We start from the raw sequence: 14,950 nt of genomic DNA on the forward strand, positions 1-14,950 counted from the left end.
TAATGAACAATGTGAAAATAATTAACCACAAAAGAAAAATGAAACCAGAATTGACTTGAGCACTTTTGTGTTAATCAACACATTATCGAAAGTACAATCACTGAAAATAACATTTTGAATATATATAGGCAGAAAGGTGTCTTGTGTTGTGTTAAACAATGTCTTTGTTATATTGACTCAAGAATTTAAGAACAAAAAGAAACTGGTGAAGGCCTATTGGTCAATACGTAACCACAAGATGAAACTGTAAAAAGTTTACAGTGAGTTTCACTGTAGACTTTCATTATTTCACTACAATGTATACACTGCAATAATGAAAGTAGTGAATGTAGTGAAATAATTATTTCACTACAAGTGTATACATGTGAGTTTCTGGAAACATTATTGTTAATGATTAATGCAAGCTCGTTCCTAGAAGCCAAAAAGGGACATCTATGTATTAATGATCTTATAAAGATAATTCTTTAATTTATAATTAAAAATGGATGCAAATTGTACAAACCATTATTAATATTCATATTGAATGGTTGTGTAATTTGTTTTAAAGCACATTCAATAACGTTTTTAGTGAAAATGTTTCTGTAATTTGTTATTGAAAAAAACCTCTCCCAATCAATTTGATGAAAATTTTCTGACAAATGAACAAATAAAACATTATATAATTGACCTTTTCTTACAGCATTTTTATGCTGCAAAATTCTAAATTTCAAGTCTGTAGAAATTTGACTTATATAGAAAAAATGCAAGATTTACAGGTTATTACAGAGTCATTTACAATTTGTAAATGACTCAGTAATAACTACAAGCGTTAATTCTAACAAAAAATTTCCCAATCGTATTGTGATAATTAAACACCACATGGAGCTGGAGGAGGAGGAACTGCAATAAATGGGAAGGAGTAGCTAGAAGAAGGAAGTTAAAAGGGTAGTGGGAGGGAAGTAACGAGAAGGAAGGAAAATGGGGGTGTGGGGTGAGAGGGAATGGTGAGTAACTGCTACAATATTGGAAAACGATGCTACTGTGGGTGAAACTGGTAGAGAGTGAGAGAGAGAGAGAGAGAGAGAGAGAGAGAGAGAGAGAGAGAGAGAGAGAGAGAGAGAGAGAGAGAGAGAGAGAGAGAGAGAGAGAGAGAGAGAGAAAGAGAAAGAGTGAGAGAGTGAGAGAGAGAGAGAGAGAGAGAGAGAGAGAGAGAGAGAGAGAGAGAGAGAGAGAGAGAGAGAGAGAGAGAGAGAGAGAGAGAAAGAGAGAGAGAGAGAGAGAGAGAGAGAGAGAGAGAGAGAGAGAGAGAGAGAGAGAGAGAGAGAGAGAGAGAGAGAGAGAGAGAGAGAGAGAGACAGAGAGACAGACAGACAGAGAGACTCTTCAACACTGGAGAAATGTTGGCCGACCTTCTGTTATATACAAGGTAAATGTTCTCAAAGTTTTCCCTCTGGCCGAACTTCTTGCACCACCAAAAGTTGGCAATCACAACACTCACCAATCACAACACACAACACTCACCAATCACAACACAAAACACTCACCAATCACAACACACAACACTCACCAATCACAACACAAAACACTCACCAATCACAACACAAAACACTCACCAATCACAACACAAAACACTCACCAATCACAACACAAAACACTCACCAATCACAACACAAAACACTCACCAATCATAACAACACAAAACACTCACCAATCATAACAACACAAAACACTCACCAATCACAACACAAAACACTCACCAATCACAACACAAAACACTCACCAATCAACAGCCTTATGCTGGCTGTGCCTTTCTCAAGAATTTCACTCCATCACGTATTATTCCTTCCTGGGCTGACTCATTTAGAACCAGTTTGCTGGACATGAAGATATACGTGAAGACAATCTGCCAGATGGAGGAGGCACTAGCACACATCTGGCTCCTGGTTCATCCTCTTCCCCTACCTGAGTGTTACGTTGTATGAAGTTTTAGTTTATTTAGTAATTAATACAATTACTGAGGTCTTGGAATAAATGGGTTTGTAAGGACAGGCGTCAGACGAGTTTAGGATAACCGCTATGAACCTGAAGTTGTATTTGGAACTTCAGAACATATGCTACTGAACACTAATCTTATTAATAGAACAGAGTGAGAAAAACACGACTATTGAAGAACTTTAATTATTTACAAGATAATACCTTGTGAACGAATGATTACAAAAACATTAAGTTAAAAATAATATAAAAAGCGAGATTACTGGTTCCTTAATGACATGCCGACTCAGAAGTTTATTTACTGGACTAATATCTTGTCGTCAAGACGAGAGGAGAGAAAGGGAGAAAAGGGAATTATCGGCAGAAAAGGGTAAGAAATCTTCTTATTCCACTGCTGGATAGTTATGGAAAAACGCCCCCAGCGGCCTCTGACAACTCCCCCCCCCCCCCCACCTCCCAGCCCAGACTAATTTAATTTGGTGGTACAAAGGCCACTGGCGACGGCAATGACCTCGTATCTCTCCCGGCGAAGTAGACACATTGGTATTTGATTTTGGAAAGAGATTGGCTGGCGCAGTTTATGGTTTTAACCACCTTGACATATACCTGTCGGAGGCCAGAACAAGTACAACGCAACACCAACATTTGCATGGACTTACTCAGATGTTCCGTATATAGAAAATACATTTCAAAGGAACGAACTTCATGCGAATTATTATTGTCAGACCATTATAAATTGTGAAAAATGAACTTTGGAGAGTTAATTTTTCAACTTCCCTCGACAGTGAAGAAAAACGTAAGAAATATTCAGAAGATTCGTGTTAGAATCATTAATCTTACCCTTTCGGTCATATTCAACTACATATGTTTTCAAGAAAGACTGCTACCAATATATATATATATATATATATATATATATATATATATATATATATATATATATATATATATATATATATATATATATATATATATATATATATATATATGTCGTACCTAGTAGCCAGAACGCACTTCTCAGCCTACTATACAAGGCCCGATTTGCCTAATAAGCCAAGTTTTCCTGAATTAATATATTTTCTCTAATTATTTTCTTATGAAATGATAAAGCTACCCATTTCATTATGTATGAGGTCAATTTTTTTTTATTTGAGTTAAAATTAACGTAGATATATGACCGAACCTAACCAACCCTACCTAACCTAACCTAATCTATCTTTATAGGTTAGGTTAGGTTAGGTAGCCGAAAAAGGTAGGTTAGGTTAGGTTAGGTAGGTTAAGTAGTCGAAAAACAATTAATTCATGAAAACTTGGCTTATTAGGCAAATCGGGCCTTGCATAGTAGGCTGAAAAGTGAGTTCTGGCTACTAGGTACGACATATATATATATATATATATATATATATATATATATATATATATATATATATATATATATATATATATATATATATATATATATATATATACATATATATATATATATATATATATATATATATATATATATATATATATATATATATATATATATATATATATCTGGGCACTAGGAGCCTGGAACAGCCACAATAAAGCATGGTTCGGGACGCACTAACTGCTGCCCAACTGGAACTTAGCCTTCCTTGGCCAGCCACTTGAGCATGGAGGAATTAGGTGATCCACGCCCGAGTAATATAAACTGTTGACAGTAGGATGAGAGTGGAGGAGGAGGACAGGGAGAGACGGCACACGTGTTGGTGGACGGTAAGGCTCAAGGAGACAGGTAGAAGAGAGAAAGGATTCTCCTTTCGCTATGGAGAAGGGAAAGATGGAGTTCAGTGAGAAGGGAGAGGACCTGTGGAAAGGATAGGAACATGGGCGCCTAACAGCTGGGTGGACAGCGCTTCGGATTCGTAGTCCTGAGGTTCCAGGTTCGATCCCCGGTGGAGGCGGAGGCAAATGGGCAAAATGTTTCTTTCCCCCTGATGCCCCTGTTACCTAGCAGTAAATAGGTACCTGGGAGTTAGACAGCTGCTACGGGCTGCTTCCTGGGGGAGGGTGTAACAAAAAGAAGGCCTGGTCGAGGACCGGGCCGCGGGGACGCTAAACCCCGAAATAACTTCAAGATGGGAAGGGAGGGAAGCCTGGGTTGGGAGGAAAGAGTGCAACAGTTTAGAAGAGTGAAAGCAGAGGAGATAGTGAAAGGAGTAAAGAGGTAGAAAGAGAAAGTTAGTGAGAAAAGCTTGAAATCAGAAAGAGGAGAGTAGAAGAGGCAAAAATGGAAGAATGACGTGAAGAGTGGTTAAGGAAACCCCAGGGAAGGGGAAAGATGATATAGTAATTAAGACATAAATAGTGAAAAAGGAAAGGAAGTAATAAAACGTAAACAGAGGGGAAAGAGGAGTAAATAGAATGGACGACTAGGGATAATGGGGCAGGTAACATTGCAAAATAAATGGAAAACCAGAGGAAAGTAGCAGCAGCAACAAGCCAAGGGAAGGAACCAGGAAGTGAGGACGAGAGCAACAGAAGGTGACAGGACAGAAAACAAGACAAAAATTGTGGAAGAGGAGAAGAATGCGGGAGTGATGGGAGAGGTGCAGCACCCAGCACAACAATAGGGGTGAGAGAGGGGGCGGTGACACCCCTGGCACACACTTCAACTCCAAGACTGTTGACTTAACAACTCCAGCTCTCTCTCTCTCTCTCTCTCTCTCTGGGATCCTCTTGTCTCTGGGGTTTTCTTTGTCTCTGGCTAGGGATGGTTTCTATGTCTGTAGTTGGGGGGTTTCTATGTCTCTGGTTGGGGGGTTTCTATGTCTCTGGTTGGGGGGTTTCTATGTCTCTGGTTGGGGGGTTTCTATGTCTCTGGTTGGGGGGTTTCTATGTCTCTGGTTGGGGGGGTTTCTATGTCTCTGGTTGGGGGGTTTCTATGTCTCTGGTTGGGGGGTTTCTATGTCTCTGGTTGGGGGGTTTCTATGTCTCTGGTTGGGGGGTTTCTATGTCTCTGGTTGGGGGGTTTCTATGTCTCTGGTTGGGGGGTTTCTATGTCTCTGGTTGGGGGGTTCCATGCCTTAGGGAGCGTTTTTCCCTCTGGTTGTGGCGGAGGAGGGGGGGGGGTTCTTTGTCTCTGGATAAGGGGGGGGGTGTTTCATGTCTTTGACTTTTTTTTTTATTTATATACCTTCGTCTAGGGTTGCATTGTCTGTTTCTGGGGTTCTGTCTTCTGTTTCTGGGGTTCTCTTCTGTCTCTGGGGTTCTGTCTTCTGTCCTTTTCACGATAAAAAAATTATTACTTCTCAGAAATCTTGTGCTGACTTTCACTGCCACTATGCTGAGGCTCTGAGGCTCTTGTTTCAACCAACTAATTGAATATTATCAATCCATTATAAAGTCAAATACACCTTCATGAAGGAGCCTACTTGTTCACGACACATTGTGATATAATAGTCAAGAGTATTGACGGAAACAATAAAGTATAAACACAGAGTATCACTGGTAATGATTTCTTTATAAACCATTGACCTCATTTTTGTTATCTCAGTCATACGTTTCTTATCAACGTCTTCTGGTTGGTCCTCAGAGCTGTCTGGCTGTAGATAATCATTTCCCTCGGCTGTTGGACTGTAACCAATCATTTTCCTCGGCTGTCGGACCGTAACCAATAATTTCCCTCGGCTGTTGGACTGTAACCAATCATTTTCCTCGGCTGTCGGACCGTAACCAATAATTTTCCTCGGCTGTTGGACTGTAACCAATCATTTTCCTCGGCTGTTGGACTGTAACTAATCATTTTCCTCGGCTGTTGGACTGTAACTAATCATTTTCCTCGGCTGTTGGACTGTAACTAATCATTTTCCTCCGCTAGCTTAAGAAAATGAAGAACGCAGAAGAAATATGATGGCTGGAGGTGCATAAACTTGCTGGTAATATTGAAATTGATCTGACCAATCATAATGGACTATTAATATCTGGTAATAAGCAGGTAAGAAACTGGAGTTGGGCTGAGTATTTAATAATTATAGAAAGCCCCTGCGCTTAAAACTTGGCCGGAGGCGAGAAAGGAGTCTTGGGGGTTACATTACCAGGCGCCTGATCTGGGCGGAGACGTTTGGGCCCCAAATGTGAGCCTGGATATTAAAAGCGATAAATTGTGATGCCGAGCGTAGAGGTCGGCAAAGGTTTGTGTGTGTCAACTGTTTTACACTTGTGCTCGGAGATCAGCGGTGTTATTCCCTGCGCCAAGTACACATAGAGGCAAGAGTCCGCTGAAGAATGAGTTACAATTTCTGGTGAGCGGCGCGGGGTGTGTGGTGAACATGTGCGCTTAAATTGGTTACATTGGCAAGCATTTCATCCCTTATTCTCTCTCACCCCCCCCTTCCTTCCTTCCTTCCTTTCCCTCTCTCCTTTCTTCTTTTATCCTTCCTCTCCTCGTACTTTCCCTCCTGTCCTCCCTCGTCCCCGTTTATCTCTCTCTCTCTCTATAACTCACTTACACACACACACACACACACACACACAGGTTTTAAAACCAGGTATGATAGGGAAATGGGACAGGAGTCATTGCTGTAAACAACCGATGCTCGAAAGGCGGGATCCAAGAGTCTATACTCGATCCTGCAGACACAACTAGGTGAGTATACACACACACACACACACGTAGGCGGGATCCAAGAGTCACTGCTCGATCCTGCAGACACAACTAGGTGAGTATACACACACACACACACACGTAGGCGGGATCCAAGAGTCACTGCTCGATCCTGCAGACACAACTAGCTGAGTACACACACACACACACACACACACACACACACACACACACACACACACACACACACACACACACACACATACACACACACACACACACACACACACACACACACACACACACACACACACACACACACACACACACACACACGTAGGCGGGATCCAAGAGTCAATGCTCGATCCTGCAGACACAAATATGTGATTACACACACACACACACACGTAGGCGGGATCCAAGAGTCACTGCTCGATCCTGCAGACACAACTAGCTGAGTACACACACACACACACACACACACACACACACACACACACACACACACACACACACACACACACACACACACACACACACACACACACACATACACACGTAGGCGGGATCCAAGAGTCAATGCTCGATCCTGCAGACACAAATATGTGATTACACACACACAGACACACTTGTGTGTGTGTGTGTGTGTGTGTGTGTGTGTGTGTGTGTGTGTGTGTGTGTGTGTGTGTGTGTGTGTGTGTGTGTGTGTGTGTATGGTGTGGTTGTGTGTAGAGGCTGACCTGCTGACGTGATGGGCAGGACAGGAGAACACTGGAAGCTCACATCAGATCACTCCTCCCACACAGGGTCTTATAAACACTTGGACCTGCCTCCCTGAGACAGCCCTAGATGCCAAGATGTTGCTCTATCTCAAAATCTAGCTGACAAAATAATCTTCATGAACAATGAACGGGGGACCTCCAACAAGCCGCTGGCTCACTGTCCCCGTCGATAGGGGCTGGGGACCTCCAACAAGCCGCTGGCTCACTGTCCCCGTCGATAGGGGCTGGGGGACCTCCAACAAGCCGCTGGCTCACTGTCCCCGTCGATAGTGGCCCTCAGATAAATTCTGATAATTCCTTGATGGAATGTAAACAAAATAAACATAGATCCAAATTGACTGACAAAGATAAATATGCATATAACTGCAGTAGCATTACAAATTATAATGTTTTTCTGTGCTGTATATATGTACTGATAATGCCCAAACTTGCTGCAAGATTTAATATATAATAAATTATTTGTTGTAATTATTCTCCAAAGGTTATATTACCCCTGTGTCCCCCTCACCTACACGGGGGAGATGAAATTAATGAAGCCTCAAAACTAGTTAATAATGTTAGTGTGTAAAACCTCTGCTTAATTTGCTACTCTCCCGACAGGTGGCGACACCACAAATGCTTCAGAGTTGGATGGTAAACCAACATAACCCCTTCTTGAGGTTATCTTGAGATGATTTCGGGGCTTTAGTGTCCCCGTGGCCCGGTCCTCGACCAGGCCTCCACCCCCAGGAAACAGCCCGTGACAGCTGACTAACACCCAGGTACCTATTTTACTGCTCGGTAACAGGGGCATAGGGTGAAAGAAACTCTGCCCATTGTTTCTCGCCGGCGCCCGGGATCGAACCCGGGACCACAGGATCACAAGTCCAGTGTGCTGTCCGCTCGGCTGACCGGCTCCTTGTTAGTGATCCCAATTTGGATTCCTTGTAGTGCATATTTACAGTATTAATAAACATTATATTGATTGTTGACCAAAGCACACACTAGGAAATGAAGGGACGACGACGTTTCCGTCCTTCCTGGACCATTCTCAAGTCACAATCGACTTGAGAATGGTCCAGGACGGACCGAAACGTCGTCGTCCCTTCACCTTCTAGTGTGTGGTTTGGTCAACATATTTCAGCCACGTTATTGTGACTCATCGCCTGCATAAACAGTATAGTCTATTATTCAAAGCTCTAGTAGCTAGATAATAGATTCCTTGGAGACAATAGCGTGGTACAAAAGTCCTATAACTCTCCAAGACTCTCCTATATTATGAAATAGATTCCTTGTCAGTAACTTTGTCAAGAACACTCTCCAACTCTCCTTCCCGGACTTTGATTCATTAACATAAACATATATGTCAGAATAGTTAAGTTTACCTTGAGACAAGAATGTAATATTATTGAAACTTCATTATTTACTTGGATATCAAGCAAATGGGTTGCTTGATATCACATTATCTAATGTGATATCAAGCAATCATCAGAGGTCAACTTTCCAGTTTTATGCCCACTGTGGGACTATCAGTCTTGGGACCCACTGTGGGACTATCAGTCTTGGGACCCACTGTGGGACTATCAATCTTGGGACCCACTGTGGGACTATCAGTCTTGGGACCCACTGTGGGACTATCAATCTTGGGACCCACTGTGGGACTATCAATCTTGGGACCCACTGTGGGGCTATCAGTCTTGGGACCCACTGTGGGACTATCAGTCTTGGGACCCACTGTGGGACTATCAGTCTTGGGACCCACTGTGGGACTATCAGTCTTGGGATCCATTATAGAACTAAAACCCATAGGTTCTTGTGGCTCATCTGTCCAGTCACTTGGACAAGACGGTATATCGACGATCTTGCTTCTTGCAAATCTGGGATCGATCCCCGACGGTCTGTTTTTCGGCCAAAGTTGCTCTCCTCAGTCCACATAGCCAAGACAATGTGACCAAGATGTGCTACATATTCACATAGGCCATGTGCTATGTATCTTATCCTTGCAGATCCTCAGTTTAATAGTCAAATCCAAAGCTCTAAGTCCTGACTAATGGTAAGATAGAACTCATTTCATCCTGATCTCAAATGGACTCACCAATGTCCACACCATTGAGCTCATATCCACTGCCAAACTTCTTTTATCGAACTTAAAATTTCCATTTGTCAACAGCGAAGTGCATTAGCCATTTCTCCGTCCACACTTGACGACTATTGAGGTCCGCAGCAGTGAACACGTCAATGTTTGTCTTCCTCTCTGTGACGCAAGATAAGATAGTCGCAAGACGAAAGGGGAAAAGAACGAGAATGAAGGTAGATGGCGAGATAAAGAGGGAAGAGGAGATGAGGATGAAAGGAGAGTCATAAAGTGGAAAATGGAAAGAAGGAGAGAGAACAACGTGATTCAGAGAAGAAAAGGGAAGAGAGATAGGTTGGAGAGGGAGGAGAAAGGAGAAAATATATTAGGAAAACTGGAGCAGAGGACTGAGGTAGGAGAGGAGGTAGAGGGAGAGAGAGAGAGAAGTGGGAGGGTGTAGAAGAAAGAGATAGAAGAGAGGTGAAGCCCTTACTCCTGGCCAGTCCCGTTCATAACACAGTACCACAACACACCAGCATACACGTGTCACCTAGGACACGTGTCATCTAGGGCAAGTGTCATCTAGGACACGTGTCACCTAGGACACGTGTCATCTAGGGCAAGTGTCATCTAGGACACGTGTCACCTAGGACACGTGTCATCTAGGGCAAGTGTCATCTAGGACACGTGTCACCTAGGACACGTGTCATCTAGGACACGTGTCATCTAGGACACGTGTCACATAGGACACGTGTCATCTAGGACACGTGTCATCTAGGACACGTGTCACCTAGGACACGTGTCATCTAGGACACGTGTCACCTAGGACACGTGTCATCTAGGCACTGTCATCTAGGACACGTGTCATCTAGGACACGTGTCACCTAGGACACGTGTCACCTAGGACACGTGTCATCTAGGCACTGTCATCTAGGACACGTGTCATCTAGGACACGTGTCATCTAGGACACGAGTGATCTAGGACAATGATAGCGAGACACATAAATACAGCCGACGGAGAAGGAACAGACAGACAAGGAGAGACAGAGTGAAAGGAATTTCTCGCTTTCTAGAATTATGGAAGCCAGCCCGACAAAATATACATTAGAATTAATATATTCTACCCTTGTCAGCATTAAATTTATAAAACCAACTCCTAAATCTGCAACGTCCGCTTTACAAAAAGTATAAATCGACCCTACTTATATTTCAGACTCATTCACACTTGAAAAAAGTGGTGGGAGTGAGCGCGCGTGTCCTCCCCCTGCCACCGTCAGTGAGCGACTGACTAGCTCAAGCGAGGTATAAAGAATGCTCCAGCTGGCAAGCGAGCCTCGTGACGTCAGACCAAACAAGAGAAGAAAGCTTCCCGCACCGGCCACCACAGCCAGATAAATCCTGAGGGATAAGTTCTCCACACCCATAATTCACTCCTTATCTGCGTTAACAGTGGAGATAGTGAATGGTGAGTGGGCGGAGATAATGGTGAGGCGGAGAGAGGCGCCACAGATAAGGATAGTGAAGGAGACTGACGATGGCAGACGGTTGGAAGAGAAAATACTGCGAGGGTGTGGAAAGGGAGGGACAGTAAGGGACGGTAGAAACGGAACAGCGAGTAGCGGTAGGGAGCAGTGACGGGTGGTAGAGATGGAACAGCGAAGGGGTGATAGAACCCCTCAGAGCTAATAATCTTTAAGAGAATGACTGGCTGATTCTCTGTCCAGAGTTGGAAGCCAGACATTTGGGGTTAGCCTCGCCCAAATTGGCAGAGGGAATGGTCTGGTGTACGGGATGAACATAGGCTAATCGGGGTCAGGTTATCTTGAGATGATTTCGGGGCTTTTTAGTGTCCCCGCGGCCCGGTCCTCGACCAGGCCTCCACCCCCAGGAAGGAGGCCGTGACAGCTGACTAACACCCAGGTACCTATTTTACTGCTAGGTAACAGGAGCATAGGGTGAAAGAAACTCTGCCTATTGTTTCTCGCCGGCGCCTGGGATCGAACCCAGGACCACAGGATCACAAGTCCAGCGTGCTGTCCGCTCGGCCGACCGGCTCCGGGTCACCAGAATTCAAAAGAGATCAACGTGCCAGGATCCCATTCACACCCCCACAACGATTTTTAGTCGCTGTCCATCGGCTACACAGCTAAATACTTTCAAAACAAACATCAACAACATGTTTTATGGCAATATACGCCATTATTCACTCATCTCTGGAAAAATAACAAATTTCCTGCTATTCATAATTTGCCCGTACTGGCATAAAACAGACAATCCTCCCGCAGCTTCAAAGGTTTTCAACCCACGTCACATTCTCAGAGTAGTTGGGGTAACTATTATAATTTCTTAATATTTCATGTTAAGGAAAATGCGTCAATAGACAAAGAAGCCATATAATGCGCCTCCTACTGACAAAGGGATGGACAAACGAGCGTTATGGAACTAAAAGACAAAGGGAGTTGAAGCTCGTGTCTCCCGCCGCGTGCCTTGTAAATGGATTACCCTCACCACCCAACACGGGGGAATTTTTAATCCCGCGCAGAGCAGCGGTCTACAGTGTGTGGCTGACGAACACTGTGTGAGCCTTCCTGTCCTGCTGCTCCTGCTGCTGCTGCTCCTGCTGCTGCTGCTGCTGCTGCTGCTCCTGCTGCTGCTGCTGCTGCTGCTGGTCCTGCTGCTGCTCCTGCTGGTGCTGCTGCTGCTCGTGCTGCTGCTGCTGCTGCTGCTCCTGCTGCTGCTGCTGCAGCTGCTGGTCCTGCTGCTGCTCCTGCTGGTGCTGCTGCTGCTCGTGCTGCTGCTGCTGCTGCTCCTGCTGCTGCTGCTGCTCCTGCTGCTGCTGCTGCTGCTGCTGCTGGTCCTGCTGCTGCTCCTGCTGGTGCTGCTGCTGCTCGTGCTGCTGCTGCTGCTGCTCCTGCTGCTGCTGCTCCTGCTGCTGCTGCTGCTCCTGCTGCTGCTCCTGCTGCTGTTGCTGCTGCTCCTACTGGTATTGCTGCTGCTGCTGCTGCTCCTGTCTGGTGTGTACCGGGTGTAAATGTTGACGAAGGGGTGTAAAATACCGACAGAGAGCTGTATCCATACACAAACATAAAAAATTACTTACACTCACAAACACCTCCAAACAAAGACAAACTGGCAGACGTCACACTGTGACGAGTCTACGTCAGACGATGGGTGGAAGGCTAGCAAGTGAGCCACATGAGGTGGAACGTCATCCTCCAAGAATGACCAATACGTCAGCTGGCGTCACTCTACGCGAGGACGGTCGTTGGTGAATATGTATATTCCAGAGGCGGGCCCTCGATAATGTACCGAAGGGTCGTGTCTTCTCAAGTAGTAATGCCAGCAGACCTTACATACATAATATTGGACGGGTGAATACATTTTGGAGCCTGGCCCGTCATTCTTAGTAATGGCAGCCAGATAGCCACACTCACGCACCACACTGGGACGCACTACATTGGGACGCACCACATTGGGACGCACCACACTCACGCACCACACTGGGACGCACCACACTGACGCACCACACTGGGACCAGCCACACTGACGCACCACATTGGGACGCACCACACTGACGCACCACACTGAGACGCACCACATTGGGACGCACCACATTGGGACGCACCACACTGACACACCACACTGGGACCAGCAGCACTGACGCACTACATTAGGACGCACCACACTGACGCACCACATTGGGACGCACCACGTTGGGACGCACCACACTGACGCACCACGTTGGGACGCACCACGTTGGGACGCACCACGTTGGGACGCACCACACTGACGCACCACATTGGGACGCACCACGTTGGGACGCACCACACTGACGCACCACGTTGGGACGCACCACACTGGGACGCACCACACTGGGACAAGCATCATTCCAATCATCCCATTCAGCTTACCCATCCCCATTTTCTCTCTCTTACCCATTTCACCCCATTCATAACCAATCATCCACCCATCCAACCATCTTTTTTGCATAATTTTCTCCGTCACCCATTCGCCACGCCACCCGTTCGACTCCCCAGGGGTGACTGGCCAGGAGTGACTGGCCAGGGGTGACTGGCCAGGGGTGACTGGCCAGGGGTGACTGGCCAGGAGTGACTGGCCAGGGGTGACTGGCCAGGGGTGACTGGCCAGGGGTGACTGGCCAGGGGTGACTGGCCAGGGGTGACTGGCCAGGGGTGACTGGTCAGGGGTGACTGGCCAGGGGTGACTGGTCAGGGGTGACTGGCCAGGGGTGACTCCCTAGGGGTGAGTGACCAGGGGGTGACTCCCTAGGGGTGACTGGCCAGGGGTGACTAGCCAGGGGTGACTGGCCAGGGGTGACTGGCCAGGGGTGACTGGCCAGGGGTGACTGGCCAGGGGTGACTGGCCAGGGGTGACTGGCCAGGGGTGACTGGCCAGGGGTGACTGGCCAGGGGTGACTGGCCAGGGGTGACTGGTCAGGGGTGACTGGCCAGGGGTGACTGGTCAGGGGTGACTGGCCAGGGGTGACTGGTCAGGGGTGACTGGCCAGGGGTGACTCCCTAGGGGTGAGTGACCAGGGGTGACTCCCTAGGGGTGACTGGTCAGGGGTGACTGGCCAGGGGTAACTGGTCAGGGGTGACTGGCCAGGGGTGACTCCCAAGGGGTGAGTGACCAGGGGTGACTCCCTAGGGGTGACTGGCCAGGGGTGACTAGCCAGGGGTGACTGGCCAGGGGTGACTGGCCAGGGGTGACTCTCCAGGGGTGAGTGACCACCAACTTAGCGGTGACAACCAACAGACACACACACCCACCATCACCCAACACGCTCCGCTGCTCTAAAGGTTAATTATAAATCTCATTGAACTCAAAAAAGTTGTGCATGTGATACTAAACGTGTGTACTCACCTAGTTGTGGTTGCGGGGGTTGAGCTCTGGCTCTTTGGTCCCGCCTCTCAACTGTCAGTCAACAGGTGTACAGGTTCCTGAGCCTACTGGGCTCTATCATATCTACACTTGAAGCTGTGTTTGGAGTCAGCCTCCACCACATCACTGCCTAATGCATTCCATTTGTTCTGACACTGACAAAATTATATATAATTTTAAATGGGTTATCTGCGGCTCATTTGTATGGAGTACTGGTACTTGTATGGTATGGAGGCGTGTGTATGGAGGCGTGTGTGTGGAGGCGTGTGTATGGAGGCGTGTGTGTGGAGGCGTGTGTATGGAGGCGTGTGTGTGGAGGCGTGTGTATGGAGGCGTGTGTATGGAGGCGTGTGTATGGAGGAGTGTGTATGGAGGAGTGTGTATGGAGGCGTGTGTATGGAGGCGTGTGTATGGAGGAGTGTGTGTGGAGGAGTGTGTATGGAGGCGTGTGTATGGAGGCGTGTGTATGGAGGCGTGTGTATGGAGGCGTGTGTATGGAGGAGTGTGTATGGAGGCGTGTATGGAGGAGTGTGTATGGAGGAGTGTGTATGGAGGAGTGTGTATGGAGGCATGTGCATGGGGGCAGGTGTATGGAGGCGTGTGTATGGAGGCGTGTATGGAGGCGGGTCTAGGAAGAGCACTAAGGCCACCAACTAGGGTGTGGCC

General features: G+C 46.5%; 1 protein-coding gene and 1 long non-coding RNA gene across 2 annotated transcripts in view; both read right to left on the reverse strand.

Annotated features, from left to right (window-relative positions):
* Positions 1-5,591, reverse strand: part of LOC123771936 (cell adhesion molecule Dscam1) — a 138,032-nt gene extending 132,441 nt beyond the window's left edge. The window contains exon 1 of the mRNA XM_069337449.1: positions 5,376-5,591. Coding sequence (XP_069193550.1) covers positions 5,376-5,591 — 216 coding nt within the window. The remainder of the gene's footprint in view (positions 1-5,375) is intronic.
* The window catches only part of LOC138349880 (uncharacterized), a 609,089-nt gene that overhangs the window by 483,442 nt on the left and 110,697 nt on the right, over positions 1-14,950 (reverse strand). The window lies entirely within an intron of this gene.

This window comes from Procambarus clarkii, chromosome 38 (genome assembly GCF_040958095.1).
Source record: "Procambarus clarkii isolate CNS0578487 chromosome 38, FALCON_Pclarkii_2.0, whole genome shotgun sequence".
Lineage (NCBI taxonomy): Eukaryota > Metazoa > Arthropoda > Malacostraca > Decapoda > Cambaridae > Procambarus > Procambarus clarkii.